The 17,118-nt window shown below is 35.0% G+C and overlaps 1 protein-coding gene across 2 annotated transcripts in view; it reads left to right on the forward strand.

Annotated features, from left to right (window-relative positions):
* GLCCI1 (glucocorticoid induced 1) overlaps window positions 1-17,118 on the forward strand; it is a 100,318-nt gene that overhangs the window by 24,324 nt on the left and 58,876 nt on the right. For both annotated transcript variants that reach the window (XM_038556906.1, XM_038556907.1), the window contains exon 2: window positions 8,737-8,888. In XM_038556906.1, the coding sequence (XP_038412834.1) occupies window positions 8,737-8,888 (152 nt within the window). The remainder of the gene's footprint in view (window positions 1-8,736; window positions 8,889-17,118) is intronic.

Here is a 17,118-nt window from a genome sequence, read left to right on the forward strand (position 1 = left end):
TACATTAGATGAGCTAGAGAAGTACACTAGTCTCCTTTCTACATTTTTAAGTTATTGGTTGTACAGCTAAAAAACTTTTTTAGTGATTTATTTTGAAAATCATTTCTCTCTGTCAGGTAAGGAGAAAATTACTCAATGCTAGTGAGTCAAAGAAAAAATTATGAGACTTGTTAAAGAAAAGTTAGGCAAACTTTATTCAGGGAGACTGTCATGATAGGTGTAGGGACCACTGCGGTGGAGATTTGGAGTGGGGAAGAGAGATTGGGCTCAAACTCTGAATACAGCACAGATTAGTTGGGGAGTTTTGGCCAAGGAGCAGGGTGAGTAATAAATGAAAAATTACTATGAGGAAGGAAACATTGGTGTAAGGAGGGATTCTGGCTAAACAGGCCTCACAGAATTATTGTTAAAGGCAGGCCAGGGTGGGGCAGCCCCAGTGGCTCAGCGGTTTAGCGCCGCCTTTGGCCCAGGGCCTGATCCTGGAGACCCGGGATCGAGTCCCACATCAGGCTCCCTGCAAGCCTGCTTCTCCCTCTGCCTGTGTCTCTGCCTTTCTCTCTCTCTCTCTCTCTCTCTCTCTCTCTGTGTGTTTCTCATGAATAAATAAATAAATAATCTTAAAAAAATAAAAAAAGGCAGGCCAGGGTGATCAGATATCACATGGGGGATGATGGAGGTTGAGGAACCTGATCAGATATCGAGGGTGATCGGATATTGAGGGTGGGGGATTCTTTCTAAAATTGGACAGTGCAGAGATAAATATGGAAGACAAAAAATTAGGGCCTAGTTGAGAAGAGTTCAGAGGAGCCTGATTAAAGTTTGATCAAGGAGAAACTCTTTGATAGTGAAAATAATTTAAAACTATAACTCTTAAGGAAGAGCTCTCATTACAGAAATAGTGAAGCAAACCTCTGATAACAGAATAGATCTTCAGCAAAATTATGGTTAACCTCAGTGAGCCAATAGGAAGAATATTTCCAACCTGTATTTATTTATGGTTGTTCTTGATCTCCACTAGATTAGGAATTGTATCATCTCAGGTTGAAGGAAAGCAATTTAACATCTTTAGTCTTGGCTCAATTAATTTGTTATTTTTATTTCAGTGATGAAGATTGAAATTATGAGTAAGTTAAGTTAGACATCATGAAAAGCTCATTGATTTTCTGTTAAAGGTAAAGGTTTGATAAACTCAGGCTTACATGCTTTAATAAAATTAATTATTAAAATCTAAATTTCACTTTGCTTATATATTCAAGTTTTATTTTGCTCTGGCACTTTCATTTTATAAGGGAACCTACTTAATATATTTTTTCAGACTTCCTCATATTTTTCAGGAAGTAAATTTTATTGTACTTAACTTTTATTTGCATGCAAAATGCCCCATTTGGGTGATCTCTGTCCAAAAGAAGCTGTACTCAACTTGGTCATCTCATCTTTCGGGCAACCCTAAGCATTCTGCCTAGAGTGCTCTGTATTAAAATTTGCAAGTTCTTATTTCGGCTGGCACTACGTTTAGAAAATGATCTTTTGAAGGAGATGATGAGTGTTTAAACTTTTAGATTCTAGGGGCGCCTGGGTGCTCGGTTGGTTAAGCATTGGACTCTTGATTTCAGCTTAGGTCATGCTCTCAGAGTCGGGAGATGGAGTCCCCGGCTCCTCACTGAGCATTGAGCCTGCTTGAGGTTCTCCCCCTCTCTCCCTGCTGCCTCTTCCCCACCCTGCCACTCATGCCCAGTCTTTCTCACTCTCTAAAAAAATATAAATTAATAAAAATAAAAATGATTAGATTCTAGAAGTTTACCTGCTAGGAGCAGATTTCAAAGAGTTGGTTGATATTTTTGCAGTAGGAAATTTCCCTAGGTATCGTAGTCAAACTTTCAGTGCCTTTAAATGGGAGTAAGTTATTGTCATTAAAGGATTTTATTCTTGAGCACCTATAATTCCAAAGGATGTAGTACCAATCCTTCAGACATAGGTTCTTAAGCTTTTGGTAGCAGTAAGAATCACCTGCGATGCTTACTAAAAATTTAGATTTCTTGATCCCGGTGCCAGAGAGTCTCACATGGCTGATAAGAAATAAGGCACGGAAATGAGCATATTTAACAGTCTTACACTTTGAGAAGCATTGCTTTAGGACTTCAGTGTTTCCCAACTGTAATGACATACCTGAATCAGTCTGATTTGTTTTAAAAACAAAAAATGCTAATACCCAGTTCCACCGTGTAACTTCTTAATTAGAATCTCTAGGAGTGTGGTCCAGTAACTTGCATTTTTAACAAGCTCTCTAGTGGTCCTTATAACAGAAAGCCACATAGGATCCCATCCTTGAGTTCCATTGCTTAGTCCACCACTGAATTGCCTGAGGGCCTTGTGTCTTTATATTCTGGATCTCCTAAGGTCTGAATTCTAGATAAAATACTAAAATACTTTTACTTCTCGGATATGCCCAGGTGTTAACGTAGTGGCTGAAAAGCATTGCCAATTTTTTAAAGCGTGTTTTAATATTGTTCTAATCAATACTACTAGTTATTTTAAGGCATATACATACACATATACATAATGGGACTTAATTACTGCTTGCACTTTGAATGTTAACAAAGTTAAGTGATAAACATGATTACTTTTACTATGATAACTGAAAGGATAAAAAGATTTTATACACTTCAGGAGCTTAAAGTCAAGGCAAAATAACATTATATATTATATACGTATGTTTTGAGCTCACTGTTGGTGAGCATTGTTAATGTGACATTTTAAAAATTAATTATTATGAGTTCCATGATACAAACAACTGGAAAAATTGGTCTTGGTTAGTTGTCTTAAGCATTTTGTTCCATTGCATGCTTTGAAGATTCTTTATAATTGTAATCAATGATGGATTTTGAATGAAGTAAAAAAACAAAAAAAACTTCATAGTTTATTCATGGTGTTATAAAGGCTGAATTTCATTCTAGTCATTACACAATGGTTAAGGGAGTAATAGCTCTTTTTCAAAAAGTTTTAAATTGCTATTTAAATGCTTTTATTTTTAAGTTTAGATGTGCTTTGGTAATAAGTGTAAATAAATGAAAAGCTTTGGCTAATCATTAATTGAGTGCTAACCACAGAGAATTGACTATTTTTACTTGCTTATGTAGATTGGATGTGGTATAAAAAAGGTTGGAGTGTGTTAATAGCCCAAGAAAGGTTATGAGTACTCTTTTTATTTTGTGTGTTGGTTTACATTCTGTTTGGCTGTATTATGGCACTCAAAAATACTGTATCATCTTTGCCAGTTAGTAAGGTTAGTTTGAAGATGTGCTGGCTTGTTTCATATTATTCTGTAGCTAAAGTTCTTTAAGTTTACAATATTCAATAACTTTTTTTTATCTTGTGGAAGTTGTACTGTTTTCCACTGCGGATTAGCTTCTTAATTAAGGTGTGAGATTTCCAAACTCACTAGCCAGTCAATCCTCAGGCATTGCCACTAAAGTAAAAATTGTTGGGGACAAATTAATTAATGTCATGTTACATTGCTCTGGCAGTTAGCTATTAGGCATGTTTTATCTGTTTTGAACAATGCTTAGTTTGCTCTTTAAATTCAGGGTTATCTAATATTTAGCTTCTAACCTTTAAACCTGTTTCATTATTATTACTTTAAAGTTGAATTTCCAGTCAGTTGTTAGAGAGCAAGAATTATTTTGTACAATCCTTAGTGAGTACTCAGAGGAGCCCCAGGCTTACCAACTGCTACTGCCACATGGCTTTCTATTCAGGGACGCGAGGATGGTCAGGAAAGCACAACCTTTACAGGAATGTAATGAGGAAGACTTTTTTGCAGACTCTTGCTATCAACAGTCTTTTTCTGGTTCTAATATAATGATGATAGTACTGGAAATAGATGTGATTTTTTTTTTCTGAAGTTAGTTATTCTGTATTTTATCCTCAAATATTTGAGTAAGGGTATTGGCAACAGGACTGGTAAGTGACATGGCAAAGACTCTCACTGTTCGTTTGGTGTAGTTAGCATCATTCTTGCTGTCTGCTGAGCAATTTATTTTTTGTCTTGTTTGCCTTCCTATCTTTCATTGGTGTGCATTTGCCATTGATATACTGCTTTATATTCTAGTTTAATGATGGGTATCATATCTTTCCCAGACAGTATATAAACTCCTTGAAGAGAGTCTGAAACTTATTTTGTAATTTCCCTTGGTACATGTAACAGTACTTTCCATATGGTAGACATTTAGCAAGTTTTCTTTAGTAATAATGATTACCTGGTTTCACCACTGAGGAAGGTACTGTTTTCCTGATGCCTGTTTACCTTAAGTAATGATAAGTATTTATTTAATTGATTTTCTTTCGTACTTTACATAAGTATATTTATTTTAGCAATTCTATTAAGTTATTCAAGCTCTTCTAAATTAATTCAAAGATTGCCTGTAATAATGCCTGTTTCTAACTCATAAGGTATCCTCTTGTTTGATCTACGTGAATTGAGGTAATTTTGTAATAATTAGTAGAGAAATGCTGCGATTTTGCAATTCAAAACTAAAAACATTATAATCACAACTGTAATCATGAAGTAAACAGTTTAGTGTGTTGAGTATATAAATAATGCAAAACCAGTGTTGATTTTCATTATTGCGCTATATTGTAAAGCCTGAATTGGTGGGAGATAATACCATGAAGTAAATAAAAAATTTGTCAGAATCAAGGCTTAGATGTTGAGGTAGTTAAAGACTCATTGCCATGATAGTTTGGATAATAGTAACAGGTCATCTTGTTGAAGTAGAATTGCATTGTTTATGATAAACCTTTTGTTAAATCTAAATGTATAGTTGTCTTTGATAGATGGGGTTATTTATTACAGCTAATTATATCCTGAAAAAGTACTATCCTTGCCAATTTTCAAACCTATTCTGAATTTTTATACTTAAGATAATTTGGAAATTAATAATTTCCTGTCTTTGAAATTTTCCTGGTTGTGAGAAGTGGTGAGAATCTTTACTTTAAAGGATATGTTTGAAATAGGGCTTTTCAAGAATATTCGCCTTGTATACTTTAATTTCTTAAAAAGAATGATGACTGGTAGAGTGAATTTTGTAACAAGATATGGATACTGTGTTGTTCTTATTTATTTTTTTTAAGGCATACCTTTTGTTTGTTTCTTCAGTGTTGGTAATGTTTGATGCTTGTCTCCACATTCGTAACACAAGCAGTAGGGTAATATAGTGAAATTAGCCAGAGCTGAGTGGCCAGTCTATACATAGAGTCTAGCACTCGGTTTCAAGTCCATTAAAGTGAATGCTGAGATACAGGGAGAAAACATCATAACTTCTGTTTTTTATACATGTATATTTTAATTTTTCATTCCATATCATAGATGTTTGTTTTATAATATTTAGCATACTAGTAATATAGTACATACTACATTTATTAGATAAGTAACTACACATGTTGCTACATGCTTAACTATATACCGATTGGAGTACTTAGGCAAAATAGCTTGAAGACCCAGTTCCAGCAAAGTAGCTAATCATAGAGAATGGACACTAAGAGGAGAAGATGTGATCTTTTGAGAGTGATAGTCAAAGGTCCAGTGATAAAATATATAGTAAGTTACTAAATATAAATTAAAAAATATAGATCGAGGGGCCTATTTATATAGATTCTTCATTATAAAACATAAAAATTGTCCCCATTGTTTTTGAAGTTAGGGGAAGTTTTAGTAGCTGTAAGTAGAGTACATACAACATTTTAATAGTTTGGAGCAGTTTAAATTTAGGTACAGGTTTTTCACCTATCATGATTCTATTTCTGGTTACAGCTGACCTTTATGTAGGATGTTTTTTAATTTAGTGGTGGACTACTATAAATGTTGGCTTTTTTAGAGGGATAACTTGCTTTTTTGTGTCTTCCTGGTGGAGGGAATATAAAGTAACTTCTAAAAATTTCAAACAAATGACAAATTAGATTATGAGAGACATGTTAATTTTCTCTGTCTCCCAGAGTTGCTAATATTTGTGGGTATTGCTTTTATAGCCAGAAAAGAAAATTGGAAGAATTGATAAAAGACAACTTCTAATACTAAAAATAGTCTACATAGATACTAGCTATGACAAGAAGAGAGAAGGAAAAAAAAAAAAACAGTGAAACCGAGGAAAGTAGCAAGCAAGGAAGTATTACGAAAAGGAAGAATAATGTTACATGACAAGTTAAATTTATTATAACAACATACAGAGTTAAATTTACCTTCTACAAGAAGAAGGCTTACTACAAAGTTTTTTTCAAAAAGCTTAGTTATATACTATATATAAGAGACACACATGAACAGAATGATTGAAAGAAATTTAAAATAAAAGAATAGGCATACCAGGTAAATTATAATAGAGAGCACAAGGAGGTCATAATGTTTACTTTGACAGAGTTTACAAATTGATACACAGGAACAGATTATAATGGTGAAGTGTGCAAACCATGATGACCTCATGGATCAGTATGCATTAAATTACAAAGAACTAAAATATAAATGATAAAAATTTGCAAGAAAGAGAGGTGCCTGGGTGGCTCAGTTGGTTGCGTGACGGACTCTTGAATTTCAGCTCAGGTCATGATCTCAAGGTCCTAGGATCAAGCCTCGTTTCGGGCTCCATGCTCAGCACAGAATCTGCTTGTCCCTCTCCCTCTTCTCCTCCCTTCTGTGCTTGTGCTCACACAATCTCTCAAATAAATAAATAAATAAATAAATAAATAAATAAACAAACAAACAAATTGCAAGAAAGGAAGAGAATTACTAGATCTCAATAGTATTTTAGGAATTTGAAAGTTCTTCTCTAAACCTGTGACATATCCAGCTGGTAATTGTATTATTCCTGTATTCTATATTTTTATTTCAGTTGATGTACAAGACAAAGATCTATATATTCTGAAAACAGAAAATATATCTTCTCCATGACTCATGAAATGTTTATAAAAATTGACCATGTTTTTGATCACAAAGAAAATTTCAGGTAATTGCAAAGAGTAGATAGAAATAGGTCATCCTAGATTCTCTGCCCATGGTGAAATGAAATTAGAGCTAAGTAATAAAGATAGGGAGGAAATTTGTAATTTTCATATCTTCTCTAACTCTCTTGGGTTAAAGAAGAAACCAAAACTGCAGTTTTAAGATATGTAAATAATAGAGCACCTGTGTATGCTGTGTTGCTGTTTTGTCTGATAAAAAAAAAAAAAAAGCCTACTTATGTATTCTGGTTTCAAGAAGATAGTTAAAGGACAGTGTTCAATAACAAATGTTTCTTGACTGTCATGTGCAACGCGTTTTAGTTTCTATGTGAGATGTAACCCTGAATAAGAAGACCCTGAGCTTTGGAGCTTGTAATTCAAGGGATTTTATTATAGAAAGCACATTGGTGCTAAATTACTGGGATGTCTATATGAAAAACCTTCTGTAATCTCTTAATTATAGAAATTGTAGAGTTCATTATTTTCATTTAAAAAAATTTTTTTTTAATTTTTGTTTATTTATGATAGTCACAGAGAGACAGAGAGAGAGGCAGAGACATAGGCAGAGGGAGAAGCAGGCTCCATGCACCGGGAGCCTGATGTGGGATTCGATCCCGGGTCTCCAGGATCGCGCCCTGGGCCAAAGGCAGGCGCCAAACCGCTGCGCCACCCAGGGATCCCTGTTATTTTCATTTTAATTTTCAGCAGAGGTACTTAACAGTGGCCAAATGGAGAGAAGTATATTGTTGTAGATTGATTAAACGGTATAGAATGTCTGGAGATCGTGCTGTTTACCTCTCCCTCTTGTTAGCAATTCTGTTTCATTGGACAATTCCATTTTATCCCTCTGGGCTTCAGATTCTTCATAAATGAAGAAATTGAATTAAAATATAAAGTTCTTTATACATGTTATTTTTGTGTAGCTGTGAATAAATTGATTAAATAGGTATTGAGCATTGACTCCTTTTCAGTCTGTAGAGACTAAACTTATGTACTGACTGGGGAGAAGGGCAAACCAATTGCATGCAAGCAGAGAGGGACACATGTCTTAAAACAATGGTGCAGAAGGAAAAGCACTGGGAGAGGTTTCACAGAGTTGGTGTGATACCTGAGTTGGTCTTGAAGATAAGAGTTTGTCAAATGAACAATAAAGGAGAGAATTGTAGGTTCAGTAAATAGGAGCATAGATAGAGGCAGGGAAGGGAGTGTCTTACATTTGGGAACCTGCAGTTTGTTTGGCACTTCATAGCAAGGACTTACAGAGGACTAGCAAAAGCATCAAACACTGAGATATATGGGGGTCACACTGTAAAAAATACAGGCTTTAAGTCAGAGACAAAGATTAACCATGGAAATGTTTCTTTAGTGGTGATGAGAGGTAGCCCTGGAGGATTTGATTGAGATGGATGCAGAGAGATAACAGTCAGGAAAGTGGCAGTCCAGGTGAGACGTTGAGAGAGTCTTGATTAAAGTTATGGTAATGAAGGTGGTGGGCAGATTTCAGAATGGGTGGGCTTCAGGGCGTCTCTGACAGCCCTGGAAGCATCTACAAGATTTAATATATGAACGTGTTCTTCTTCATAGAAGGTCTACAGATTTCATCGGGTCACATCAGAGAGCTAATAGGGTAAATACATATTGTAGGGAAAATCGACAGGGTGACATTGTACAAAGTATGAAGTTTAAATGATTTTAAATTTTATATAAGTTGTCAGTGACTAATTTCATTTTTTTTTTCACTTTTTATAGTGGACAGGCCAAAATCTCAGCAAGTTCGAACCTCTAGTACAATAAGGCGAACCTCTTCTTTGGATACGATAACAGGACCTTATCTCACAGGACAGTGGCCACGGGATCCTCATGTTCATTACCCTTCATGCATGAAAGATAAAGCTACTCAGGTAAAATGAGTAAATCAAAATCAGTTTTATTATCCTGCAGTTATTCTGTTTTGAACACAGTAAAGAAAATGTAATTTCATCAAATTTTTCTGAAATTGAAATATAATATATTTAACCAAAGAAGGAAGCCATTTCTTTTAATAAACTTTGGGCTAATTATTTTTTGTCATAGGAGTTTTAAAAGTTTTAAAATTTAATAAATAGCACGCCAGTCTATATTACATGGTTTTTGAGACATAGTTTTAAGACTTGCTTAACAGAAAGTAATATAATAACTAGTATCTATATAAGAACATATAAATAATTTTTGGAGAAAAGTTTGCACAGTTCTATAAAGTATTAACAGATGGTTTGTCACACCTTTTGTACGTGTGGAAGGTTCCCCAACCTTTTTGATTTGAGAAGCTTTTCCTTGCAAGTTAGGGAAAAATCTGAGATCATCTTAATTTATGATTTCTGAGTTCTTGACCATAGCCTCATAATAGTAGTCAATCAGCATTATGGAGAATACTAAAGATTTAAGAAATGGTTGTTGGCCTTGAGGGACTTACAGCATAGTCAAGAAGATAAGATGTAAATTTATGAAAATCAGTAACAGAAGATAGTATATAATCAGATGTTTGATGAATACAGCACTTAACTGTGAGAGAATCCAAAGGAATGAGAAGATTTTGGGTTTCATAGGTTAGGGAAATGGATTAGTTTCATGTCTGAAGGAAAAAAAAATTTGGAAATGATCTATGAGAATCTTCTCAATTTTTTTGTAATTTTCTCAGACAAGCTTGAAACAATGAAATTAGCTTCTTAACATCCATCCTATCAATTTGGTCTTTGTAATATTTTATCCTATCCCCAGTCTTTTTGCCTTCCACTCTTCATTCTGTGAGGAAAAGGATCAGTTTGATATGGTAGGCAGTGGGATTCTCAAGTAGAAATAACTAGCCAAACCTAAGAGATGTGGTAACCTGGGTGGCTCAGTGTTTGAGCAATTGCATTTGGTTCAGGGCATGATCCTGGTCTGGGGATCGAGTTCCACATCAGGCTCCCTGTGAGGAGCCTGCTTCTCCCTTTGTCTAGGTCTCTCTCTCTCTCTTGTATCTCTCATGAATAAATAAGTAAAATCCTAAAAAAAAAATTTAAAAACTAAAGAGATGTGGGCCTGGACACTTAGAAATGCACCCAGTTAATTCAAGACCACCTTTCTGAAGAAGTTGGGTTTACACAAGTGTGATCAAGTGTAGACATGGAATACAAAGAAAGAAAGCTAAGAGACCAAGAACTTAGTCTTTGGAAATGCACAGAGGGAAAGCTAATGTATTCAGCTGGAAGCAACAAAAAGAAGAGGGGGTTAACATTTACTATGAATCATGTGCAGTGTGTTTTATGTCCTGAGTTTTATTTAATTCTCACAAGAACGTTATAAGATGACACAGACAGGGAAACAGAAACTCAGGGAGGTTAAGTGACTTGCTCAGGATCATAAAGCTAGAAATACTAGCTAGCCAGCTTTCTAATACAAGTTAATTTGTCGATCATTCTGAGCTTCAGTTTTATGGTGCTGTTAGTTTACGTAGTAGAATACTATACATGTATTCTATGCCTGTATCCTCTACTAAGTAACTGGCACTGTACTTAAAGATAATAGCTCTACTTTTTAGATTAAAAAAATGGTACTTTTTATTGAGCATATGCTTTATGCAGACACTATCCAGAAACAGAGGAGCCAGAAAAATAGCAAAAGCTAAGAGAATAACTAAAATGATCTAGTCTTAAAAGCAAGGGAAAGATGTTCTAAGGAAGAATTGTTAATACTATCAGGTGCTGAAAGAGAGGTCATGGAGAATAAGGGCTGAAGTTAGGGATTCAGGGTACACTGAGTGTAATATTGACAATATATTAGATGGGGAAACTTAGGTATTCAAAAGTTAAGGAGAGAGTACTATAGAGTTAGAAGGATTTCTTAAGCTTTTTTGTTTCTTTATCTGCATGACAGGGTTAGTGAAACCTAATGTTACATGACTAAATATGACAATATTTGAAAGTGAAGATATCAGTACCAATTAATCGTAGATACAGATGAGTTCATTTGTAACATTTGCAGTTTGGAGCAAATATAAATGAAGACCCACATACATTGTGTGTATACATTAACAAACTACTACATAAAATATGTTTTGTCCTCCCATTTTGACAAATAAACCTTCATATGGACCTTGACCTTCAGGTTTGAACTAAGAAGTTGCACTCTTCAGGCTTATGTGCCATGTCTGCATGCTTTGAGCCCATCCTGCCTTCTGAGTCTGACCTGTATCTCTTCCCACCCCAAGCACTATTCTCTTCTCTGAGGGGTGGCTTCACACATATATTTCAATCCCCCAGTCCTCACATCCACACTTCATTCATATTCTTTCAGCCAGTGAGACCCAAGGATTATGTTCTTTCAGACCTTAGAGGCAAGGCTACTCTGTTTAGGCAAGGAATTCTTGGCTCTAGATTACCTAGGGCATAGACTGTGGCCGAAGTGTGGACTCATGTTATGTATGTCCTTTTGGACCTATGGTCTCTTCACCTGTGAGGAGGGGTGTGACTTGAAAAGGGCCAGAGCAATTTTCCCCAACCCACTTGAGTTCCAGAGCAGAGGTCTGCCTGGATCTCTATGTAGATCATTTATTTGAGAAAGTACATTGAAGGGAAGGTAAAACATAGGCCTCATTTTACAGTTGAGAGACTGAGGCATGGAGAAGTTAAGTAAATTTGTTGTTTATATAGCTAATAAATGAAGAGATTTGAACCCAGATTTGGTTGATTCCAAAGCTTTTGCTTTTTCTCCAGTCTCCCACTGCCCCTCTCAGTAACCACCAAAGCATGTGGCACTTAACCTAGTGCTTGCTTCAGAAGCATAATAAATGGTCTTACCCCTAAGCCTCTTTTGGTTTAATTGAAGATAGAAAAGAGATGAACATATGAAATGTTTTTCTTATTGTCACATCCATTCCTCTTAGGTTAACTCTTGAACTCTTAGGGAGGCACATAGAAGTTTTTATTTAGGGGAAGTCAGTGGTGAGAACATGGTACAGACCACTTACTACAGATACTAAATATCAAGGCTGTCTGGTTTTGGTGGAGGGTTGCTCTAGTGCTTTCTTCCTTTCATGTTTCCATATTTCAACATCGTAATTATTGAGAGGTAGGAATAAAATTCTTAATTTTTTTTTAAATTTTTATTTATTTATGATAGTCACACACACACAGAGAGAGAGAGAGGCAGAGACACAGGCAGAGGGAGAAGCAGGCTCCATGCACCGGGAGCCTGACGTGGGATTCGATCCCGGGTCTCCAGGATCGTGCCCTGGGCCAAAGGCAGGCGCGAAACCGCTGCGCCACCCAGGGATCCAAAATTCTTAATGTTTAATATGCTTAAACACTGCGCCTTTTAGAAAGAAGTAGCATAGTGTTGTAAAAAACACTGTGGACTTTGGAGATGGATTATGTGGTCAAGTCAAGACCCAATATGAGAGAACCTTCTGGGATAGCGGAAGTTTTGTATATCTTGATGATAGAGGTTTCAGTTATATGGGTGGATATGTTTATTAGAACTTGTATGAGTATACACTTGTGTATTTTACTATATAACTTCATTTTTAAAATATAGAACAATAAACAAGTTTTGTGCTCTATTCAGATGTTTAGAGGTAAAGTATACTGCTATCTGCAGCTTACTTTGAAATGAATAAAAAATAAGATCAATTGATGTCTATATGATGAAGCAAATAAAGCAAAGTGTTACATATAGAATCTGTAGACTTTATGAGTGCTCACTATGCAGTTTTTTTCAGTAAACTGGTATGTTTGAAGTTTTTTACATAAAATGTTGGGAAAATAATCGTGGCCCAACAAATTAACTGTCATGTGATCCAAACTTCACTTTCCTTTTCTATAAATTGAAGTTAGTAATCCCCGATTTGTAGAATCGCATATTTATTCTGAGAAGTGGAAGAGATGGCTTCACATGTTTCAGGCCAATGAAGAAATGGATCATTGCCAGCTTATTAGAATAATCCATATAGATTAATAGAAATAAAAACTAAAAACCATGTGTGGAATTTAATATTACTTTAATACATTGGCCTTGCAGATACAACCTTTTTTTAAACAAACAAACAAACAAAAAAACGTGTTTAAATTTGCCAACTCCTAAAATTGAACTTGCAGTTACAGTTATCGGACAGTAATATTCTTTTTAGTTTTCAGCATACAGTCTAAAACTTCATCTCTGGACACATTTAAAATTCTGAATGTGAGCATGTTTTTAAATGAGAAAGTAATGCATATAGTTTTTATAAAGTGGTCAAACAATCAAGAATCTGGAGCAATAATAAAAGATGCTTCTTCTGAATTCCCAGGTATAGTAGTGATAAAGGCTCCTCACAAATACATACATTCTCTCCATGGCACGTGGTAGGATTTTACTTTTCTGCCCACTTTAAGTTTGGCCATGAGACTTAATATGGGAAGAAGCTTTAAAGAAAGAGCTGGTACACCAAAACCAGACAGGGACACTACAAGAAAAGAAAATTATAGGCCTATATTCCTGATAAATTTAGATGCAAAAAACCTCAACAAAATTTTAGCAGACCTAATTCAACAATACATTAAAAGGATCGTACACTGTGATCAGTGGGATTTATTCCAGGGATGCAAGGATGGTTCAACAGCTGCAAATTGTTCAGTGTGATCCACCACATTAACAAAATGAAGGATAAAAAATCATATAACTTTCTCAGTAGATGTGGAAAGAGCATTGGGCAGAATTCAACATTCATTTGTGATTAAAAAAAATTTCAAAAAAAATATGTATGGAAAGAATGTATCTCAACACAATAAAGGTCATCTGTGACAAGCCCATAGCTAACATCTTAGTCAGTGGTGAAAAGCTGAAAGCTTTTTCTCTGTTATCAGGAACAAAATAAGGATGCACACTCTCACCACTTTTATTCAACACAATATTGGGTGTCTTAGCCAGAGCAGTCATGCAAGAAAAAGAAATAAAAGGCTTTCATATTGGAAAGGAAGAAGTATTTGCAGATGACTTGATGCTATGTATAGAAGATCCTAAAGACTCCAAAAGGCTCATAGAACTAATAAATGAATTCACTATGAAGTTGCAGAATACAAGATCAATATACGGAAATCTGTTAATGTTTCTTTATGCTAATAATGTATTAGAGATTTTAAGAAAATTCCATTTATAATTGCATCAATAGAATAATATACCCAGGAAATAATCTAATCAAGGAGGTGAAAGTTCTGTATGCTGAAAACTATATAATACATTGCCTAAAGAAATTGAAGAAGACTCAGGTAAATAGAGAGATACTCCATGCTTATGGATTGGAAGAATTACTATTGTTACAATGTTCATTCTTCTAAAAGCAGTCTACATACAGATTGAGTACAATCTCTGTCAAAATTCTGGTGGCATTTTTCACAGAAATAGAACAAACAATCCTAAGATTTATATTGAGCCTCAGAAGACCCCGAATAACTAAAGCATCCTGAAAAAGAACAAAGCTGGAGACATCATAATCCCTTATCTCAAACTATATCACAAAGCTTTATAATCAGGGTAATATGGTACTGGGTAAAAACATACACATAGATCAATGGAATAGAATAGAGAACCCAGAAATAAACCCATGCATATGTCATTATTTAAAGTATTACAAAGGAGCAAAGAATATATAACAGGGAAAGAACAAGTCTCCTCAATAAATGACATTGAGGAAACTGGACCACTATCATATACTATACACAAAACTTATCTCAAATGGACTAATGACTTGAATGTAAGACCTCAAACTATAAAAAATTCTAGAAGAAAATACAGCTCCTTGATATGTGTTGATGATGATTTTTTGGATTTGACATTAAAAGCAAAGGCAGCAAAAGCAAAATTACCAAGTGGGACTACATCAGACTAAAAAAAGCTTTTGCATACAAAGGAAGCCATAAACAAAATGAAAAGGCATCCTATTGAACAGGAGAAAATATTTACGAATTATATCCCAGATAGCAAAGAACTCCTATAACTCAACACCAAAAGAACACACAGTCCAGCTAAAAAATGGATAGAAGATCTTAATACCCATTTTTCAAAAAAATACATTTGGATGACCAGAAGGTACCTGAAAAGATGCTCAGCATCCCTAGTGATCAGGGAAATGTAATCAAAACTACAGTGAGATATATCACTTCCTACCTGTCAGAATGACTGTTAGAAAAAAGACAAGAGATAACAAGTGTTGGTCAGGATGTGGAAAAAAGGAAACACTTTTGCATTGTTGGTAAGAATGTAAATTGGTAGAGTCATTATGGAAAACAGTATGGAGTTTCCTCAAAAAATTAAAAATAGAGCCACCCTATGATCCTAGCAGTTCTACTTCTGGGTATTTATTCCAAAGAAGACAAAAACACTAACCTGAAAAGATACATGCACCCCCGCTATGTTCATTGGAGCGTTATTTACAATAGACAAAGTATAGAAGCAATCCAAAATATTCATCAACAGATGGATAAAGAAATGGTGTTATGTATATACAATGCAGTATTCATCCATAAAAAAGAATGAAATCCTGGGCAGCTCAGCAGTTCAGCGCTGCCTTCAGCCCAGGGCCTGATCCTGGAGACCCAGGATCGAGTCCCACGTCGGGCTCCCTGCATGGAGCCTGCTTCTGCCTCTGCCTGTGTCTCTGCCTTTCTCTCTCTCTCATGAATAAATAAATAAATCTTTAAGAAAAAAAAAAAAAAAGAATGAAATCTTGCCCTTAGCAGCAACATGAATGGACCTTGAGAGCATTACACTTCACCTAAGTGAAATAAATAAAAGACAAACATGATCAAACATGATCTCACTTATATGTGGAATCTTAAAAAAAAAAAAAACAAGCTCACAGATACAAAGAACAGATTGATGGTTGCTGGGAGTTGGGGGTGGGTGGGTGAAGTATATAAAAGGAATCCAAAGGTACAAACCTCTAGTTCTAAAATAATTTGTCTAGTGGATGTAATGTACAGCATGGCAACTATAGTTCATAATTCTTTATTGCGTATTTGAAAGTTGCTCAGAAAGAAAATCTTAAAAGTTCTCATTACAAGGCAAAATTTCCATAACTATTGAGTGACAGTGGTGTTAGCTAGGCTTATGGTGGTGATCATTTCACAATATATACATATATTGAATCATGTATACCCGAAGCTAATATAATGCTATATGTCAGTTATATCTGAATAAACTTAGAAAAAGAGCTGGTGCATTCACTCAGACAGGAGTAGCATCAAGCATACTTAGTTTACTAATTGTTTTTCTTCTTAAATTGGAAGTGATTCTTTACATGTGAAATTCCATTTCATCGTTGAGATGAATATCTTGTTTTGACCCATAATCTGTAAAATGGTGAATTTCTTTAATAGATTACTTAATTAGTTATAATTACATTTCTAGAATAAATGCTACTAGGGAGTACTTTTTTAAAATATAGAGTGGCAAATGAAGTGTTTGTTAATATTTATATTTGTTTCAAAATTCAGAAATGAGGTCTGAAATTCTTTTCTTTTTCATAATGTAATCCTTAGATTAGTGTTATACTTACTTCATAAAAAGATTTTGCAAGATTTCCTTCCTTTGTGCTCTGGCACAAATGGTGAAAATATCATCCCCAATTATCTGTTACTTGGGTCAGAAAAAATTTTACCTATGAAGCTATCTGAACTCTAGTAAAATCTCAGTTTTTTTCATGGCTCTTGGTTTCTTTCTTTTTTATTTTAAAAGATTTTATTTTTATTTATTTGAGAGTGTTCATACATACAGTGGGAAAGGACAGAAGGAGGGGGAAAAATAGTCTTAAGCAGACTCCTCACTGAGCACTCTGCACTGAGCACAGAGCCCAACATGGGGCTGGATCTCAGGACCCTGAGATCAGGAACTGAGTGGAAACAAGAGTTGGATGCTTAACCAACTGTACACTCAGGCTTCCCTTTGGCTCTTGGTTTCTTTTAGTTTCTATTTCTTTTGTTCAATATTTTCATTTGAATATAATCCATTCATCCAGCTTCTCAAGTGTATTTGTGTATCTTCACAAAATATTCTTGAATAATTCTTCTAATTTCTTGTATATTTGTACTTATTCTTTTCACTTATAATATTACATATCTGTGTTTTGAGTCATTAAAT

This window comes from Canis lupus, chromosome 14 (genome assembly GCF_011100685.1).
Source record: "Canis lupus familiaris isolate Mischka breed German Shepherd chromosome 14, alternate assembly UU_Cfam_GSD_1.0, whole genome shotgun sequence".
Lineage (NCBI taxonomy): Eukaryota > Metazoa > Chordata > Mammalia > Carnivora > Canidae > Canis > Canis lupus.